Source organism: Rana temporaria, chromosome 11 (genome assembly GCF_905171775.1).
Source record: "Rana temporaria chromosome 11, aRanTem1.1, whole genome shotgun sequence".
NCBI lineage: Eukaryota > Metazoa > Chordata > Amphibia > Anura > Ranidae > Rana > Rana temporaria.
Window position 1 is genome coordinate 11,985,949 of NC_053499.1, and position 20,469 is coordinate 12,006,417.

The 20,469-nt window shown below is 43.1% G+C and overlaps 1 protein-coding gene across 2 annotated transcripts in view; it reads right to left on the minus strand.

Moving 5' to 3' along the window:
* Positions 1 to 20,469, minus strand: part of LOC120917048 (receptor-type tyrosine-protein phosphatase beta-like) — a 132,999-nt gene that overhangs the window by 38,059 nt on the left and 74,471 nt on the right. The window contains exons 20-26 of one of the 2 annotated variants that reach the window (XM_040328048.1): positions 19,217 to 19,486; positions 16,507 to 16,776; positions 15,395 to 15,670; positions 11,946 to 12,218; positions 8,347 to 8,616; positions 4,560 to 4,838; positions 2,126 to 2,392 (exon numbers count right to left, since the gene is read on the minus strand). In XM_040328048.1, coding sequence (XP_040183982.1) covers positions 2,126 to 2,392; positions 4,560 to 4,838; positions 8,347 to 8,616; positions 11,946 to 12,218; positions 15,395 to 15,670; positions 16,507 to 16,776; positions 19,217 to 19,486 — 1,905 coding nt within the window. The remainder of the gene's footprint in view (positions 1 to 2,125; positions 2,393 to 4,559; positions 4,839 to 8,346; positions 8,617 to 11,945; positions 12,219 to 15,394; positions 15,671 to 16,506; positions 16,777 to 19,216; positions 19,487 to 20,469) is intronic. The other variant, XM_040328049.1, reaches the window with a different exon arrangement.

Genomic DNA, 20,469 nt, shown 5'->3' on the forward strand with positions numbered 1-20,469 from the left:
CGGCGTGGGAGCGCGCCTAATTTAAATGGCACACGCCCATTTGAATTGGCCCGCCTTGCGCCGGAGGCCGCCGGCGTAGGTTTTTATCGCAAGTGCTTGGTGAATCAGGCACTTGCGATGAAAAATTGCGGCGGTGTAACGTATCTACGATAAGTTACGCCGCCGCTGCCCTACGTGAATCTGGCCCTATAATGGCAAATAGGGTTGTCCCGATACCACTTTTTTAGGACCGAGTACAAGTACCGATACTTTTTTCATGTACTTGCCAAAACCGATTAACAATACTTTTTTAAAAATGTGTCCATGGGTCCCCAAATGCAGCCATGTATCCCCAAATGCAGCCATGTCCCCCAAATGCACAGCACCTGCAGGGCACTAAGGAGGAAAGCTGCTGGGCCTGCATCCCCTTTAGACGTGATTTCCTATTGGGAGTATTTTACCAAAAATTACATTTTTGTTGCTCAGTTTGCACCAGCCTTTTCCCCACAATCACATTCACATTCTCCTGGCATAAATCAACAGAGAATTACAGTCAATTGGATTAGCACTCAATCCCTTTGTAAAAACCCTCCTGTTGACACATGTGAACATTGATTTAAATGAGAAATAGTCCAATCCAGTATGGAAAGTTGCACAGCGAATGACAGCTTAGTCAGGCTCTGGTCTTACAGGGCATAAAGGATTCTGCCTAAAATTGCATCTGCTTTGAAAATCATTTCCCCCAATGAACCCCGATGGATGAGTTATGGCACATCAACACTGATTTACTGCAAGAAAATAGCTGCTCCCCCCCCCCCCCGTCTAGTTGATCAGCACTCGGGGAACATACATAACAGCTTTCATTTGAATAGCTGTGTGTTCCCCACCGCGTGTCATATATAGCCCCTCCCCCTTGTCCGGGGACTTTGTTAGACAGATCACCTGTCCAATCCTGTGGGACGGGTAATCTGCCTATCAAAGTCCCCGGACAAGGGGGAGGGGCTATATATGACGACACACGGCGGGGGAACACGCAGCTATTCAAATGAAAGCTGTAATGTTCCCCGTGCTGATCAACTAGACGGCGGCAGTGGCAGCAGCTCTCCCCCATTAGTGGTATGTAGTGGCATGTTTTACATACCGGAGGATTGCTCTGCTCTCCGCCTCCTCAGTCCGCTCTCGCCTGCTAGCCGCCCCCTCTCTGCCCACTCAGTCTGCTCTCTGCCTGCTAGCTGCCCCCTCTCCGCCCACTCAGTCCGCTCTCTGCCTGCTAGCTGCCCCCTCTCCGCCCACTCAGTCCGCTCTCCGCCTGCTAGCCGCCCCCTCTCCGCCCACTCAGTCCGCTCTCCGCCTGCTAGCTGCCCCCTCTCCGCCCACTCAGTCCGCTCTCCACCTGCTAGCTGCCCCCTCTCCGCCCACTCAGTCCGCTCTCCGCCTGCTAGCCACCCCTCTTCGCCCCTTTCAGTCCGCCCTCTGCCTGCTAGCCACCCCTCTCAGCCCGCTCTCCGCCCCTTTCAGTCCGCCCTCCGCCTGCTAGCCGCCCGCTCTTGGACCGGGTGAAAAAAAAAAGTATCGGTGAAGCATCGGGAGCATTTGCGCGAGTACAAGTACTCGCGCAAATGCTCAGTATCGGTCCCGATACCGATACTAGTATCGGTATCGGGACAACCCTAATGGCAATACAATGTTTTATAAAGGAACACATCGGAAATTCCAACAAGAAAACCGTTGACTTTTTCTGATGGAATGTTGGCTCAAACTTGTGTCGCATACACACGGTCACACAAATCTTGTCGGAAATTCCGACCGCCAAGAACGCGGTGACGTACAAGACGTACGACGAGCTGAGATCAATGAAGTTCAATAGGCAGTTCTGCTCTTCTGCTTGATTCTGAGAATGCATTTTTTTATACAGATGATCGGATTTTCCGATAGAAACTTTTTCCGTTGAAAAAATAGAGAACCTGCTCTCAATCTTTTGGTGGCGGAAATTCCGACAGAAAAAGTCTGATGGAGCCTACACACGGTGGGGATTTCCGACAAAAAGCTCACATCGGACTTTTCTTGTCGGAATTTCTGATCGTGTGTAAGCGGCAAAAGAGTTTTTTTTAATCTTGGTTTTTATATTCCAATTTATTTAACTTACCTGTGCAGGTAGTTACTGACATAGGGTCAGATTCAGTGACATCATTAGCGGCTCTTACATACACAGTGAATGTGTATGTTCCTCCCGGGGTCAGGTTCACTATTGTAGCTGATTCATTGGTCACTATTATATCATTTACTATTGAGGATGGTGATGTCTGCACTTTGTATGTGTAAGAACTCTGATATCCATCCGGTCTGCTCCAATTCAAAGATATGCTGGTAGTTGTTGCGGACGTATTTTGCAAGGACTGCACCGGCATTGGCTCTGTAGACCAAAACATTTTATTATTTACAGTTTTAATTAAAAAGATCAGAAACGGCAATTGAAGAGTAACAGCCGAGAGACAGAAAGAGGAACATTAATTAGTAGCAGTGAAGGGGAAAACCAGTACAAATGCTACTCTTTCAGTAAACTCCCAACTCCCGAGTAGACATGTGCAGAACGAAAAAATGGGTTTCACTTTGTTATTTACATAAATTAGTTTAGTTACATTTTTTTCGGAATGTCTGTCATTTATTCAAATTTTCTGAACTTGGTGGAATTGAACAAATTGAATTCAAATTCTATTCAAATTTGAATTTATTTTATTCAAATTTTGGAAAATGGTTATATTGTTATATTCTTTCTGTACTTTTTTTTTATTGTTTATTCTATTTTGTTTGTTTCTAGTCTATCATTTTATTTTCTATTCTATTCTTTTCTATTCAAATTCAGATTTATTCTATATGAAATTTGAATTTTGGAAGATGGTTATTCTAGTCTATTCTGATCTTTTATTTTCTATTCCATTTTAATCTATTATTTTCTATTTTATTCAAATTTATTCTATTCAGAGTTTGGGAAATGGTTCTATTCTTTCTATTCTATTGTTTTTTATTCTAGTCTATTCTTTTAATATCTATTCTATTTGAAATTTAATTTATGCTATTCAAAAATTGAGTTTCGGGAGAAGGTTATATTCTTTCTATTCTATGGCTGCAACTAACGATTATTTTCATAATCGATTAATTGGCCGATTATTTTTTCGATTAATCGATAAATCGGATAATGGCCTTAAAAAAAAAATAGCATTTTGACTTTTTTTTTTGGCCAATTTGTTGTTGGGCAGATTACAAAACACAAATTGCCACAAAAACACATTACATGCGTTTCTGCAGCTTCTCCATTGAAGTATATTGAACCAAAAAAAAAAAAAAATAGCACAGTTTTGTATTTCCCATAGGAAAACATGTAAATGAACTGTATTGTGTTTCTGCAAAAAGCACCAAAAAACACAGGTGTGACCCCGGCCTGAGATGTTTAGTAACATAATGGGGTTAAAAAAAAAAAATAAGTACAAAAAGAGCAAATAATCCCTACTGTAAGGGGTTCATTGTTTTACTGTGGGACAGTGAAAGTAATATTTACAGTAGCGATTTACTTTTTTGTACTATAAAGGGCTAATTTTTATTTTTTTAACCCCATTATGTTACTGGCCGATTAATCGATTATGAAAATTGTAATCGATTAATTTCATAATCGATTAGTTGTCGATTAATCTATTAGTTGTTTCGTCCCTATTCTATTCTATTTTTTTATATTCTATTCTTTTACTATACAATAAAAGGAGGGGGCGCTTACTATAAAAATATTTAAACTATATAAAATAGTGTGCATAAAACACCAAATAATTCAAGGGTGATAATTGCAAAACATATCCATAAATGACTCTTCATAAAGGTGAAAATAATAAAATAACACTGTGAAAAATGTATTAAAAAGTGCAAATAAAGCCAAACAGTGCAAAAGTATGCAAAATACATACACTAGAAAAAACGATTTCATACAGTTTTTTCTAGTGTATGTATTTTGCATACTTCTGCACTTTTTGGATTTATTTGCACTTTGCTGTGAAGTGTGGCTTAGAGATTTTCCAGCACAAGGACTTGCATTAATTTGCATGTTTTTTTTTCATGGGAAACCAACACTTCTGGTTCCTTCTGCTGACCTCAAGTAAAGATGTGGAGATCAGCAGGATAAACCAGTATGAGTTGTGGGGACCCATGAGATTAACACCCCTGAAAGTGTGGTTTACCAGCAAACTCGCAGAATAGTTCAGCTGGTTCCTCCTGCTGACCTCCATGGCACTAGTCTCTTCTGTAATGACTTGGAAGGCAGAGGGATGAAGCAATGAGAGCTGTGTGGACCCAGAAGATCAACTTCAGCTTCACTTCAGGGGATGATTTCCCAGGATTGAAGCAGAGTTTAGCAGTGCGGGCAGATATATCTTTGCTTGGTAACTTTTGCCAAGTTATAATTGGCCAAGTTATAATCTGGGCACTCACAAAACTTTTTTAAAATACAGACAGGCCCTCTTTAATTTTCAAACTCATGAGGACAACTGACCAGTAACACTTTTTGAAAATAGCTTTTGAGAGGAGTAAAAACGTACTTGTACAGTCTGATCCAATCACAGGCGTGCTCTGATACCCCCAGACTCCGACTGTCACCACAGAGATCGTATAATTAGTCCCCGATGTCAAGTTTTGAAGGGTGACAGATGTTGTGTCGCTTGTCACATTTCCAGCAATGATTGAAGGAGAAGAAGAATTCCTATAAATTATATTATATGACTTCACCACTCCGGCCATATTTACTGGATCTCCCCAGGATAAGGTGACATTCTTAGTGCCTCTCATAGGAAAGGTTATACTGCCCGGTGGGGTGGGATCTGTATGGAAATATAACAATGTTAGAATTTTTTTTTAAATCATCCGCTTAAAAATACATAAAATGTGATGAATTAACAAAGAGTGGTGCAAGCATAATGCTTACACCCAGGGCCGTCTTAATGGCATCATGGGCCCTTGGGCAAAGTAATGCTCTGGGGCCCCTACAATGATAACAGTGCAGGTAAACAGACATCAAGTAGGTAGGCGGCAGACTGCCTTGCCTTGTGTATCTATCACTCTCAGTGCCATCATGGGGCCCCCAATTTCGGGGCAGCGTGGGCTCAAGGACCAGCTGCTTTGGGGAAAGTGCAGGGGCCCCCCATGCAACTGGGGCCCCTGGGCAATGCCCAGGTGTGCCCTCTCATTAAGACAGCCCTGCTTACACCCCTCTTCTAAACATTAAAAATGGAACATGTGCAAGCCCCTTTGTTAATTAGGAGTCATCAGTTCTCTGTTCTGTGGTGGCTGTGACAGACACAACACAGAGAGCAAAAGCGCTAAAGATGTATCCAATCTTTCTACCCCCTCCCCCTAAATTATATTTAACCACTTAAGCCCCGGACCATTTTGTTGCTAAATGACTGGGCCACTTTTTGCAATTCGGCACTGCGTCGATTTAACTGACAATTGCGCGGTCGTGCGACGTGGCTCCCAAACAAAATTGACGTCCTTTTTTCCCCACAAATAGAGCTTTATTTTGGTGGTATTTGATCACCTCTGCGGTTTTTATTTTTTGCTCTATAAACAAAAATAGAGCGACAATTTTGAAAAAATATTTTTTAATTTTTGCTATAATAAATATCCGCAACAAATATTTTTCCTCAGTTTGGGACGATATATATTCTTCTACATATTTTTGGTAAAAAAAAAAAGAAAAATCGCAATAAGCGTTTATTGATTGGTTTGCGCAAAAGTTATAGCGTCTACAGAATAGGGCATCGTTTTATGGCATTTTTATTAATATTTTTTTGTTTTACTAGTAATGGCGGCGATCAGCGATTTTCATCATGACTGCGACATTATGGCGGACACATCGGACACTTTTGACACTATTTTGGGACCATTGTCATTTTTTCAGCAATCAGTGCTATAAAACTGCACTGGGTACTGTGGAAATGATACTGGCAGTGAAGGGGTTAAACACTAGGTGGCACTGTAGGGGTTAAGTGTAACCTAGGGAGTGATTCTTACTGTCAGGGGACGTGACTGGCTGTGACATGTCACTGATCGTTGTTCCCAGTGACAGGGAACAAGATCAGTGAATGTGTCACTAAGCAGAACAGGGAGATGTTGTATTGACATTAACATCTCCCCGTTCTATCTCTCCGTGAGACGATCGCGGGAATGCCCGCGAAAATCGAGTCTGCGGGACCCGCGGACGGGCTCACGGAAATCGCGGCGGGCACGCACGCGACCACAACAACCGCTTCTTAAATGGGACGTATATATACATTCTTCTGCCTGCCCGTGCCATTCTGCAGACGTATACCTGCGTGCGCCGGACAGCAAGCGGTTAAAGAAGAAGTCCAGCCTGAGCTCGTTTAGCTGGGCTTTTTCTATGGATCACAGGAGCGCAATTTGTTTTCCACTCCTGTGACCCGTTTTCAGCAAAGAGCTCTACGTCACAGGTATCAGTCCAGGAACCGCATCATCCCGACAGGTGCCTGGATTGAGAGCCTGAAATGCCTGCTCCGCCCCCTCCATGGCCCAGCGCTCCAATGAGCGAGGAGATAGAAGAGCAGAGAGCTGTGGCTGACAGTCTGCAACTCTCTGCTCATGGAGGAGTGAAAAACGAGTGATCGGCGGTGTTCAATCACGTTTTCAGTGCAGAAGCGCCGGGGGACAGATGCAACATCTGACCGATGCTGCATCCACCTAGATAAGTATGATTCAGAAAAAAAAATTAAAACCATACTTCTCTTTTAAAGAGGAGCTCCAGTCTGCCCCCCACACAAATACTGTAGCTCCTGACTTTTAACCACTTCAGCCCCAGAAGGATTTACCGCCTTCCTGACCAGGCCATTTTTTGCGATATGGCACTGTGTCGCTTTAACTGACAATTGCACGTCATGCGACGCTGTACCCAAATAAAATGTACATTTATTTTTAGATTTTTTACTATCAATGGCGGTGATCTGCAATTTTTAGCAGGACTGCGACATTGCGGTGGACAGATCAGACACTTTTTTTGGGACCAGTGACATTTATACAGAGATCAGTGCTATAAAAATGCACTGATTACAGTGTAAATGTCACTGGCAGGGAAGGGGTTAACACTAGGGGGCAATACAGGGGTTAAATGTGTTCCCTAGGTGTGTTTCTAACTGTATGGAGATGTGCCTTACTAGAGGAGGAGTTGGATCGATGTTCCTACTTAGCAGGAACAGACGATCTGTCTCTCCTCCCGTGTCAGAACAGGGATTTGTGTGTTTACACACACAAATCCCCATTCTGGCTCTCGTGCTTGCGATCGCGGGTGGCCGTCAGAAACCGCGCCCGCCAGCCACGCACGTCGGGTCCCCCGCCTTGCAGCACGCCTGCGATGGCTCTTAAAGGGGCCACCATATGGGTACGGCGATTCGTGCAGCAGTGCCACTCTGCCAACGTATATCGGCGTGAGGCGGTCGGCAAGTGGTTAATATAACTTCACTTACCTGTCCAGGGATCCAGCGATGTCACCCAAGCAAATTCTTCAATCGGCTTTGGTTCCAGGTGCCAGCATCTTAGGGAAGCTGGAAGTGAAGCCTTGTGGCTTCACTGTCGGTTTCCTACTACTACACACTATGCTTTGTGATGTGTCCCAGAAGGCAGCGGGAGGAAGGAGGGCGGCTGAAATTCCACTCAAATTGCTGTGTTGATCAGACCAGAAGCCAGAGTGGGTACCTGTCAAAACCAGGCACCTGCTCCCCCCAAAAAGTGTAAAATGTAGCAGTGGAGGAGGGGATGCAAATAAGCGGAACTTCCCCTGGGGGTAAAGTTCCGCTTTAATGACTTCACCACTCCAATCATTTACTGGATCTCCCCAAGATAACAAGACCATCTTAGTTCCTATCATAGTAAAGGCTATGCTGCTCGGTGGGGTGGGATCTGTTTGAAAATATAACAATGTAAGAAAATAAAAAATCAATGAGATGGAAGAATAATCATCTGCTCTAAAGGAATACAATGATAAAAGGGTGTTCACAATGGTCACCTTTCATTCAAATCATAGAAAGTTGAAAAACAAAATCTTTGCCCCAACCCCTGTCACTTTTTTAGCTGGGTCTGCATGTATAAATTGTATAAGGAGAACAATACAAATAATGAATACTATGTGAAATAAAATAAAAAGCATATGTGGAAAATCCTTATTAAATTATAGCATTATCATCATAGGATACTTTTTGTCATATTTGTCCTTCAAACAAAGTTTTTTCTGTACCATTCAGTGAAATTTTGCACTTTTGCAATTTTATTTTGTTTAACTTTGACAAAGCATTGAAGTCACATGACCCTGATCATACTTACATGTAGCCTGTGACAGTGAAGGGGCTGCCTGGCTGCAGGAACTGCTGACTGTCACTATTGTTACATTGTAGACTCTTCCTGGTGATAATCCAGTAACATTTACTTGTGTCAGGTTAGGCTGTATTGTGAGAGTCTGTATTGTGTTATTGATGTATTCTGTTATAGTGACGTTATAATTAGACACTTTTCCTTGTGGTGCCGTCCAGTTCACAAACAGAGAATTCACCGACGTGTAACTGTTCGCTGCGGCACTGACAACTTGTCCGGGAACTAACAGGAAAAACACATTTTTATTAGTAAAAAAGGTATGATACAGATTTTATTATAAATCATCATCTGTGTTGGAAGAATAGGGAGCAAAGACCTTGGATCTCTGAATGTGAGAGATTTACTAAAACTGGAGAGTGCAAAATCTGGTGCAGCTGTGCCTAAAGTGTAATTAAACAAACTGAAGTTAAAAGCTGGGTGGCTAACAGCCAATCAGCTTTTAACTTCAGCTTGTTTAATTACACTTTGCCATAAGCTTTGCGGTGCATGCTAGAACTTTATGGCATAAACCTCCTTGGGGAACATAAACAAATGTGGTTGCATTTAGCCAGTATCTGTCTGCACTATGGCCAAAAGACAACTACAGCGCAGCTCTTCGGTTCTGGAAGGATGCCCATGAAAGTCTTTTCACGTACGTCCCTCCCACGCCCCCTCCGGAACGCGCATTGGGCGCACTTTGTTACCGCTGTGTCCTATGGACATAGCTGATTACAGATAGTGGTAAAGGGCCAATCTCAGCGGCCCTTTAACATGTGATCTGATGTGTCCAATCACAGCTAGTCACATGTAAACAGACTTGCCAGTTATCAGCATTCTTTTCCTCACGTACTGTCAATGTGTGAGGAAGGGAGAGCGGATAGTCGGTAAGTCTGACAGGGCACAGTAAGTACATTGTTTACACTAATTTTCAGTGCAGCCCCATCAGTACCTATTAGTCTAGCTTCATCAGTACACACCAGTGCAGGATTTTTTTATTTTTTTTTATTTTTTACATTTTGTTTCGTTTGTTTAGCAAAAAAAATTTAAAAGCCAAGTGGTGAATAAATACCACCAGAAGAAAAGCTCTGTCTGTCTCAAAAAATGTAAAAATTTAACATGTGTACGGCACAATTGTCATTCAAAGTGTGACAGCGATGAAAGCTGAAAACTGGCCTGGGCAGGAAGGGGGTAAAAGCGCTCGGTATTGAAGTGGTTAATACTTCTTTAATGATTACAGGGATGAATGAATTTGTGTCCCTGTGATTGTAAAGGTTAGTTTTTTTTTGTTTTGTTTTTTATAACAAACATGTCATACTCATCTCCTCTGTGCAAGAGTTTTGCACAAAGCAGCCCGATCCTCCTTTTCTCCCGTAGTGCCCCGGCAGCGCTCCTGGCTCCTCCTCTTCATCGGGTTGCCCCACGGAGAGCCGCTTTCCATTGGGGCACCCGTGTGGGCACGCTCATGAGTCCCATTGCTGGACTTTGGGCTTCAGTTTATGCAATAAGATTGAAATCAGATACTCCTCAGTGATCATTCAGAATTCAGTGACTGGTGCATCTGACCTGCAGTTGACCTTTTTCTGACTTGCATTTAACTTGATTTAAAGGGGTTTAAATACTTGTATGGTAATGCAAAACCCGCTTTGCATTTCCATGCAAAAAAATGTCTGTTGACTGGTGCACCATTACTTCTTAGCAGCTTTAAAAATTATGTGTGGATTTTTTTATTTCGCTATAGCATTCAAAATAGCTGAACTTTTTCAAGCAGAAGAAAAGATCCTATCATTATTTATTATAAATATACAGGATTTATATAGGGTCAACAATTTGTGCGAAAATAAGGGAGAGAGTACAGTAATAATACAAATCAATACAGTAGGGCTAGTGATACCAAAGGCATTAAAGTGGTAGTAAATTGCAGTATTAAAAAAAATAAAGAAATCCCCTGCAAGGCGATGGCATAATGTGCTGGTATGCATAGCATACTAACACATTATGAAATGCCTACCTTAGAACAAAGCCCTCCAACGTGGGCTGTCAACGCTGACATGGCTTCCACCTTCCCCTGGTCTTTCTTCTGGGTTTGTGAGCTCCAGTTGTAGGAGTGGTCGGTGTTGCGATGACGTCACTCCCGCGCATGCACGCGGGCGATCTCAGCTGAGGCACGGATCTTGCCGTGCCGGACCTTCAGAGTGCATGCGCTGGTGATTTCACCAGCTGCATGCAGTGTGAATATCTACTAAACACAGCGGGCCAGATTTAGATACAAGATACGACGGCGTATCTCCTGATACGCCACCGTATCTCTAAATGCGGGAGGTCGTATCTATGCGCCTGATTCAGAGAATCAGTTAGGCATAGCTATCCCTAAGATCCGACAGGTGTAAGTGTCTTACACCGTCGTATCTTAGGCTGAATTTTCTAGCTGGCCGCTAGGTGGCGCTTCCGTATGTTTACGCAAGGAATATGCAAATTAGTATTTACGCCGATTCAGAAACGAACGACCGACCTGCGCTTTTTTTTTACGTTGTTTGCGTTCGGCTTTTTCCGGCGTAAAGTCACCCCTGCTATATGAGGGGTATGTGCGGCGTATCCTATGTTATGTATGGCCGTCGTTCCCGCGTCGAATTTTGAAAATGTTATGTTGTTTGCGTAAGTCGTTCACGAATAGGGCTGGACGTCGATTCCAATACGTCCTTGCGGCGTACTTTGGTGCAATGCACACGGCATGCGCCGTTCCAAAAATATGTCAAAAACGCTGGGTCAAGTACAATTTAAATAAAACACGCCCCAAACATCCCCATTTGAATTACGCGGGCTTACGCCGGACCAGATCCGTTACGCCGCCATAACATAGGGCGCAAGTTCTTTCTGAATACGGAACTTGCGCCCTAAATTACGGCGGCGTAACGTATTAGAGATACGTTACCACGGCCGGAGAGATACACAAATGCATCTGAATCCGGCCCAGCAAGTTAAGGAGATATATACTGTACCTACAGGTAAGCCATATTATACTACCAATTTTACTGTAACGGATGAGCTGATGGAGAAAGCACAACAATGTCTAATGAACAGATTGCAGTAGGGAGTTTCAAAGAAAGGGAGAGTCTCTAGAGAAGTCCTGGAGGTGAGCATGGGAAGGGGTGGTGAGGGGGTTACAAAGTAGGAGGTCTCAGGAGGAGTGAAGGTGATGGTTTGGGTGATATTTTGAGATGAGGTTGGTGAATCCAGGGCAGAGCTGTGGATTGCTTTGTGTGTTAAATTGAATATGTTGGGGTAGCGGAAGCCAGTGGAGGTAATGGCAGCAAAGAAGATCAGCCTCTAAGTGGTTGTGAAAAACTGCTCAGTTTGAAAGAAATGTTCATGTCTAGCCATTGGTGTGTTAAAACCACAAGCCTGAATCAAGGACTGTCCTTGTTACTGGCAGAAGCAAATCAGATTTTCACTTTCACACTTCCAGCGAAGTATGGAAGAATGAAGGGGAGAATCAGATTGGCTGTTATGAATAAGGAGATCTTGTTAGCAATAGTGGCTTTTATGAATTACTTCTCCAGTGCGGCAGTACTTACAGGTGCAGTCAGTTATAGATGTGGGGTCTGATTCTTTGTTACAGGCAGATATTGTATATACAGTGAATGTATACGTCTCTCCCGCTGTCAGATTTCCTATTGTAGCCGATGCACCACTCACTATTGTATTATTTATCATTTCAGATGATGAGGTTGCTTTGGTCTGCACTCTGTAGGTGTATGAACTCTGATACTCGTCTGGTTGTGTCCATATCAGGGATGTAGAATTGGTAGTTTTGGCAACAATCTGCAGTGATGTCACAGATATCGGTTCTGTGGATTAGGGAAAAAAGTTATATTATTAACCAGATTAAGAATTAGTACATTCAAAGTGCGTCATTGAAAATAAAATATTATAAATCGCAAACAACAGAAAAACACTGCAAAAGAGAAGAGTTCTATATCATTAATAGCAGTAAGATAAGTAGATATGGAGACCTCTTCTTGTCTTTGTTCATTCCCTCCCCTATTCAGAAAATCTTGTTGTGTATGTGTATGATTGTGTTTCATATTGTTAACATCATCTTGTAACTTTAAAGCCTGGGTAGCTAAAGTTTTTACATGGTCTTTTCCCCATTAACCCCACTAGAGATCCGCTTGCACATGGATGTAGCTAGCAATATAAAATGCATTGTTTTCCCGTGTCTGGGGAGTCACACTTGGGATGTACAGATGACCATGGAAATTAATGGCTGTACACCTGTGTATTCATGCTTCTCTGCCCATGTATGCATGTACAACATCATTTTCCAAATGCAGCACTCCCATGTTCATATGTGGTAAACTCTAATGCAGAAAAGCATCAGTGTTTACATGAGTACAGCCATTCACTTATTTGGCCAGCTGTACCCCCACCTGTGGCTCCCCACAGGAAACAACATGTTTTTTACACTAGGAATTTTTTTATGCCTAGCTACACCTGTATGCAGGTAACCTAAAGTCTAGGAGCCAGATTCTCGTAGATCGGCGTATTTCTGTCCGGGCGTAACGTATCCTATTTACGTTACGCCTCCGCAACTTAGACGGGCAAGTGCTGTATTCTCAAAGCACTTGCTCCGTAAGTTGCGGCGGCGTAGCGTAAATAGGCTGGCGTAAGCCCCCCTAATTCAAATTTGGAACAGGGGGGCGTGTTGTATGTAAATAACTTGTGACCCGATGTGATTGACGTTTTTCACGAACGGCGCATGCGCCGTCCGTAGAATATCCCAGTGTGCATTGCTCCAAAGTACACCTCAAGGATGTATTGGTTTCGACGTGAACGTAAATGACGTCCAGCCCCATTCACGGACGACTTACGCAAACGACATAAAATATTCAAAATTCGACGCGGGAACGACGTCCATACTTAACATTGGTACGCCGCATGTACGCCACCATATAGAAGGGGTAACTTTACATCGGGAAAAGCCTAACGTAAACGGCGTATCTGTACTGCGTTGGCCGGGCGTACGTTCGTGAATTCGCGTATCTAGCTGATTTACATATTTCTAGGCGTAAATCAGCGTACACGCCCCTAGCGGCCAGCGTAAATATGCAGTTAAGATCCGACGGCGTAACAGACTTATGCCGGTCGGATCTAATAGAAATCTATGCGTAACTGATTTTAAGAATCAGGCGCATAGATACGACCGCCCAGACTCAGAGATATGACGGCGTATCTCCTTTGAGAATCTGGCCCTAGGTTTTTATATGGTCTTCTCCCCTACATTCTAACCTTCTAAGCAATCCACCAAAATAATTTTGATTAACGGTTTTCACTCTGTAAGCTGCAGCCCTAGGTCTATGTCAGTGATGGCGAACCTTGGCACCCCAGATGTTTTGGAACTACATTTTCCATGATGCTCATCTACACTGCAGAGTGCATAAGCATCATGGGAAATGTAGTTCCAAAACACCTGGGGTGCCAAAGTTTGACATCACTGGTCTATATGAATGAGTGTGTTTACACATGTACTTGCGTATATCTGAATACAGCTATTGATAACTAAGGGCAGCTTGTAGGAAGCATCTGTGGCTCCTGGTTGGAAAATACACCTGAATTGTACATTGTACAGCCCCAGACACCTGTGTGCATGAGACCTAAAAAGCAACAATAGAACTAGCAATAAAAGTCATCTGTCTTATAATGTGACATGCAAGGTCTCCTTCCCCTTTGATAGCAGAGGGAGAAGACAAAACCATAACCCTTGGAGCTTTACCACAGTACACAGGTCTCTATGCACCAAGAGACCCTTTTACTGTACAAGAGTTACCAAAAACAACAAAGACTTTAAATATTTACCTTTCCCACTCACGGCACCATTGAACATCACTCACTGAGGCCTCGTACACACGACAGAGAAACTCGTCGTAAAAGAAACATTGTTTTCCTCGACGAGTTCCTTGTCAGGCTTGTCGAGAATCTTGTCAAGCTTTCTTTGCGTACACACTGTCAAGACAAAATCTCGTCGTTCTCAAACGCGGTGACGTACAACACGTACGACGGCACTATAAAGGGGAAGTTTGATTCCACTGGCACCACCCTTGGGGCTGCTTTTACTAATCTCATGTTACTGCGTGTTAAGTAAAAGTTTGGTGAGAACGATTCGCAATTTTCAGTCTGTTACAGTGTGACGAATGTGCTATCTCCATTACAAACCCTACTTTTACCGAAGGTGCGCTCCCGTTTTCATACTTTATTTTGAGCATGCGCGGGTTTCTAAGCATACACACAAACGTGTTTCTCGTCGTAAACCAGCCCGACGAGAAACACGACGAGGAAATTGAGACTCCTGATGAGAAAAAAGAGAACTTGCTCTCTTTTTTTCTGGTCGAGATCCACAACAGTTTTCTCGACGAAAAACATTCACACGACCGTTTTCCTCTGCAAAAAAGCTCTGCCACCAAGTTTCTTGATGGATTCTGTCAAGGAAAACGGTCGTGTGTACGAGGCCTGAGGCTGTAAATTCATATTCCAAAGTTCACTGGGAAACCAACACTTCTGGTTCCTCCTGCCGACCTCCAGTAAAGATGTGGAGATCAGCAGGATAAGCCAGTATGAGTTGTGGGGACCCAGGAGATCAACACTCCTGGAAGTGTGGTTTACCAGAAAACTTTGGGGATATCGCAGCATATAACAGCTATTCCTCCTGCTGACCTCCATGGCACTACTATCTTCTGTAATGACTTGGAAGGCAGAGGGATGAACCAATGAGAGCTGTGCGGACCCAGGAGATCAACTTCAGGGGATGATTTCCCAGGATTGAAGCAGAGTTCAGCAGTGTGGGCAGATATATCTTTGCTTGGTAACTTTTGACAAATTTGGGGGGGGGGGGGGGGGGGGGTTATAATCTGGGCACTCACAAAACTTTTTCAAAATACAAACAGGCTTTCTTTAATTTTCATACTCATGAGGACAACTGACCAGTAATACTTTTTGAAAATAGCTTTTGAGAGGAGTGAAAACGTACTTGTACAGACTGATTCAATTACAGCCGTGCTCTGATACCCCCAGACTCCGACTGTCACCACAGAAATCGTATAATTAGTCCCAGATGTCAAGTTTTGAAGGGTGACACTTGTTGTGTTGCTTGTCACAGTTCCAGCAATGATTGAAGGAGAAGAAGTATTCCAATAAATATTATATGACTTCACCACTCCGGTCATATCTACTGGATCTCCCCAAGATAAGGTGACATTCTTAGTTCCTATTATAGGAAAGGTTATGATGCCTGGTGGGGTGGGATCTGTATGGAGATAAAACAATGTTAGGAAAAAAGTTTAAGAGTTTGTTAATTAGGAGTCATTAGTTCTCTGTTCTGCGGTGGCTGTGAAAGACACAACACAGAGAGCAAAAGTGCTAAAGATGCATCCAATCTTTCTACCCCCCCCAAGGTATATTTCTCGTGGTGATCTGACCGGAAGCCAGAGTGGGTACCTGTCAAAACCAAGCACCTGCTCCCCCACACCCCCTCAAAAAAAAGTGTAAAGTGTATCAGTGGAGAGGGGGAAGCATGCAAATAAGCGGAACTTCCCCTTTTGGATGAAGTTCCCCTTTAAAGACTTCACCACTCCAATCAAATTTAATGGATCTCCCCAAGATAACAAGACCATCTTAGTTCCTATCATAGCAAAGGCTATGCTGCTCGGTGGGGTGGGATCTGTTTGAATATAACATTGTAAGAAAAAAAAGAAATCAATGAGATGGAAGAATAATCATCTTATTTAAAGGAATACAATGATAAAAGGGTGTTCACAATGGTCACCTTTCATTCAAATCATAAAAAGTTAAAAAAAAAAAACTTTGCCCCAACCCCTGTCACTTTTGCAGCCAGGTCTGCATGTATAAATAAATATATAGAAAAAATATAAGTAATGAATACTATGTGAAATAAAAAAAAAAAGCATATATGGAAAATCCTTTTTAAAATAATAACATTATCATCATAGGATACTTTTTGTCATATTTGCCCTTTAAACAAAACTTTTTTCTGTACCATTCAATTAAATTTCGCACTTTTGCTATTTTGTTTTGTTTAACTTTGACAAAACATTGAAGTCACATGACCCTGATCATACTTACATGTAGCCTGTGACAGTGAAGGGGCCGCCTGGCTGCAGGAACTGCTGACTGTCACTATTGTTACATTGTAGACTCTTCCTGGTAATAATCCAGTAACATTTACTTGTGTCAGGTTAGGCTGTATTGTGAGAGTCTGTATTGTGTTATTGATGTATTCTGTTATAGTGACGTTATAATAAGACACTTTTCCTTGTGGTGCCGTCCAGTTCACAAACAGAGAATTCACCGACGTGTAACTGTTCGCTGTGGCACCGACAACTTGTCCGGGAACTAATAGGAAAAACACATTTTTATTAGTAAAAAAAGTATGATACAGATTTTATTCTAAAGGGTTCAGAGGTTCTACAAGGGAGATGGAGGGCTGGGGGGGGGGGGGTTCAGCCCACGGCAGCATCACCTGTGTTGGAAGAATGGGGAGAAAAGAGCTTGAATCTCTGAATGTGAGTGATTTACTAAATCTGGAGAGTGCAAAATCTGGTGCAGCTGTGCGTGGTAGCCAATCAGCTTCTAACTTCAGCTTGTTTAATTAAGCTTTGCCATAACCTTTGTGGTGCATACTAGCACATTATGGCATAAACCTCATTGGGGAACATAAATCAATGGAGTGGCATTAAACTAATTTCTGCCAGCGCTATAACTAAAAGACGGCTACAGCATGCGCGGGTTTCCACGGCGACAGGTAAGTATACACACTCTTGGGTTTCTCGTCGGAAAAAAAGGGCGACAAGAATGTCGACGAGAAAAAAGAGAGCAGGTTCTCCTTTTTTCTCGTCGAGATTCTGGCCAGATTTCCAGACAAGAAACCTGAAAGCCTCATACACACAAACAGTTTTCTCGGCAAAAGAAGCAGTTTTCTTGCTGGTTTTTGCAGAGAAAACCGGTCGTGTGTACGAGGCTTAAGTGATTGACTGATGGAGAAAGTACAGTATGACAGTGAAGACGGGATAGACTTCATAGAAAAAAATAAGTTTTCAAGGTTCACCTAAAAGCAGAGAGAGTAGGGAAAAACTGAACAGATTGCAGTAGGGAGTGTCAAAGAAAGGGAGAGGCTCTGGAGAAGTTCTGGAGGTGAGCATGGGAAGGGGTGGTGAGGGGGTTGCAGAGTAGGAGGTCTCAGGAGGAGTGGAGGTGACGGTTTGGGTGATATTGTGAGACGAGTTTGGTGAATCCAGGGCAGAGCTGTGGATTGCTTTGTGTGTTAGATTGAATATGTTGGGCTAGCAGAAGTCAGAGGAGGTAATGGCAGAAAAGAAGATCAGCCTCTAAGTGGTTGGTAAACGAAATTCCTTTTTTTGCTCGGTGATACATGTAATTAAGCCAAATAATCGACATGAAAAATGCTACCGTGTTTCCCCAAAAATAAGACCTACCCTGAAAATAAGACCTAGCGTTATTTTCCAGGAGGGCTGCAATATAAGCCCTACCCCGAAAATAAGCCCTACTTTAAAATGTTTGTAACATCCTATAATCCACTCTATTGCAGTAGTATATAATGTTCAATGTGTGTGTTTCTGTAATATAATTGCGGGGAAGAGAGCTCCGGCGGGTCACAGAAGCGCCGAACGGCGCTAACGAAGGTATTTGGCACAATTATATTACAGAAACACACACACTGTACATTATATGCTACTGTAATGGAGTGTATTATAGGATTTTACAAGCATTTGAACTCAGTTTACACTGGGGATTCCTGTCAGGCAGAGAGAGAGAGAGGGGGAGAGAAGACAGCACATTACATGGTAAGACCTACCCCGAAAATAAGCCCTACTTTGTCTTTTGTTGCCAAAATTAATATAAGACCCGGGCTTATTTTCGGGGAAACACGGTATTACTAAAAAGTTCACTTGTGAAAAACTGCTCAGTTTTAATGAAATGTTCATGTGTAGCCATTGGTGCGTTAAAAACACAAGCCTGAAACAAGGACTGTCCTTGTTACTGGTGGCAACAATTAAACATTTTTTTTTGTTACACTTTTATTGAAGTACAAGCAGGGCTTTTTTTCTCAGACAATAGGTGCAGGAACTCCCCCTTTCCAAGTCACCCCTTTTCTCCGCCCCCTACCCACCTCTCAGTACCGCCCCTTTTAGACAATATAGGACCAAGTATTATTTTGTGGTGCTAAGTAATTTGTATGGAATTTGGTAATGATATCAAGAAAAGCAGTAAAATAGATCCCCTGCAGCCAGCAACAATAGATCCCCCTAATAACAATGGACCACCCACAGCAACATTTCCCCACCAGCAACAATAGACTCCCGGCAGCATCAACAGATCTCCGCACAGCCATCATTAATAGACTCTCTGGCAGCCATCAACAATCGACCCCTCCCCCAACAGTAGATCTCTTTCAGCAACAACTGACCCCCCCAGCAACAATAGGTCCCCCACCAGCAACAATAGACCTCCCCAGCAACATTAGACCCCCCTGCATAAATAGTTCCCCAACAGTGAGAATCAATACCCTGCAGCACACCCCAGCACCCCTTGTCATTACATACAGTCAGTCCAGGAGGTGCCGGAACTGCGTTCCCCCGCGTTCCCGCTGAAAAAAGCCCCTGAGTATAAGAGAATGATAGGCAGAATCGGATTGGCTGTTGTGAATGCTGCAAATGCGAATAAGAACTACTTGCAGAAATGTTGATACACAAAGCAAAGTGTGTTTGTTGGTTATGGCTTTTATGACGGACTTTTGCAGTTTGGCAGTACTTACGGGTGCAGTCAATTATAGATGTTGGGTCTGATTCAGTGGAGTTACAGGTAGATATCGTATAAATCAGGAATGTATACGTCTCTCCCGCTGTCAGATTTCCTATTGTAGCGGATGCATTGGGCACTGATGTATTTAGTGTAGATGATGAGGTTGCATTGGTCTGCACTCTGTAGGTGTAATTGGTCTGATACTCGTCTGGTTGTGTCCAGGTCAGGGACATAGAATTGGTAGTTTTGGCTCCAATCTGCAGTGATTTCACAGATAACGGTTCTGTGGACAAGGGAAAAAAATGGATAATGATAAGAATTTTTACATTCAGAGTGTGATATTAAAGTTACAATGAAATAAATCACAATCAAAGGAGAAGAGTTATCAATCATTAATAATAGCAGTTAAGATAAGTAGAGAAGGAGAGCTCTCCTTGTATTTGTCCCTTCCCTTATCTAGTAAGAAAAACATAGTTTCAGCCCTCAAAACTATTGCCTGTGCTCTTCCAGGATGGGCAGGGGGTATATACAGGGCCGTCTTTAACCACTTAAGCCCCGGACCATATTGCTGGTCAATGACCGGGCCACTTTTTGCGATTCGGCACTGCGTCGCTTTAACTGACAATTGCGCGGGTGTGCGACGTGGCTCCCAAACAAAATTGGTGTCTTTTTTTCCCACAAATAGAGCTTTCTTTTGGTGGTATTTGATCACCTCTGCGGCTTTTAGTTTTTGCGCTATAAACAATCGCAATAAGCGTTTATTGATTGGTTTGCGCAAAAGTTATAGCGTCTACAAAATAGGGCATAGTTTTATGGCATTTTTATTAATATTTTTTTTTTACTAGTAATGGTGGCGATCAGCGATTTTTTTCGGTACTGCGACCTTATGGCGGACACATCGGACACTTTTGACACATTTTTGGGACCATTGGCATTTTTATAGCGATCAGTGCTATGAAAATGCATTGATTACTACCAAAATGCCACTGGCAGGGAAGGGGTTAACACTAGGGGGCGAGGAAGGGGTTAAGTACGTTCCCTGGGTGTGTTCTAACTAAAGGGGGGGGTGGACTGACATGGGGAAATGACCGATCTTCTGTTCATACATTGTATGAACAGACGGTCAGGCATTTTTCCCCCTGTTTACACACACAGCTCCCGGTTCTCGCTCTGTAATGAGAGATTGCGGGTGCCCGGCGGTGATCGCGCCCGGCGGGCACGCGCGTCAGGGGCGAGCGGGGGGCGCGCGTGCGTGCCTCCGGCGAC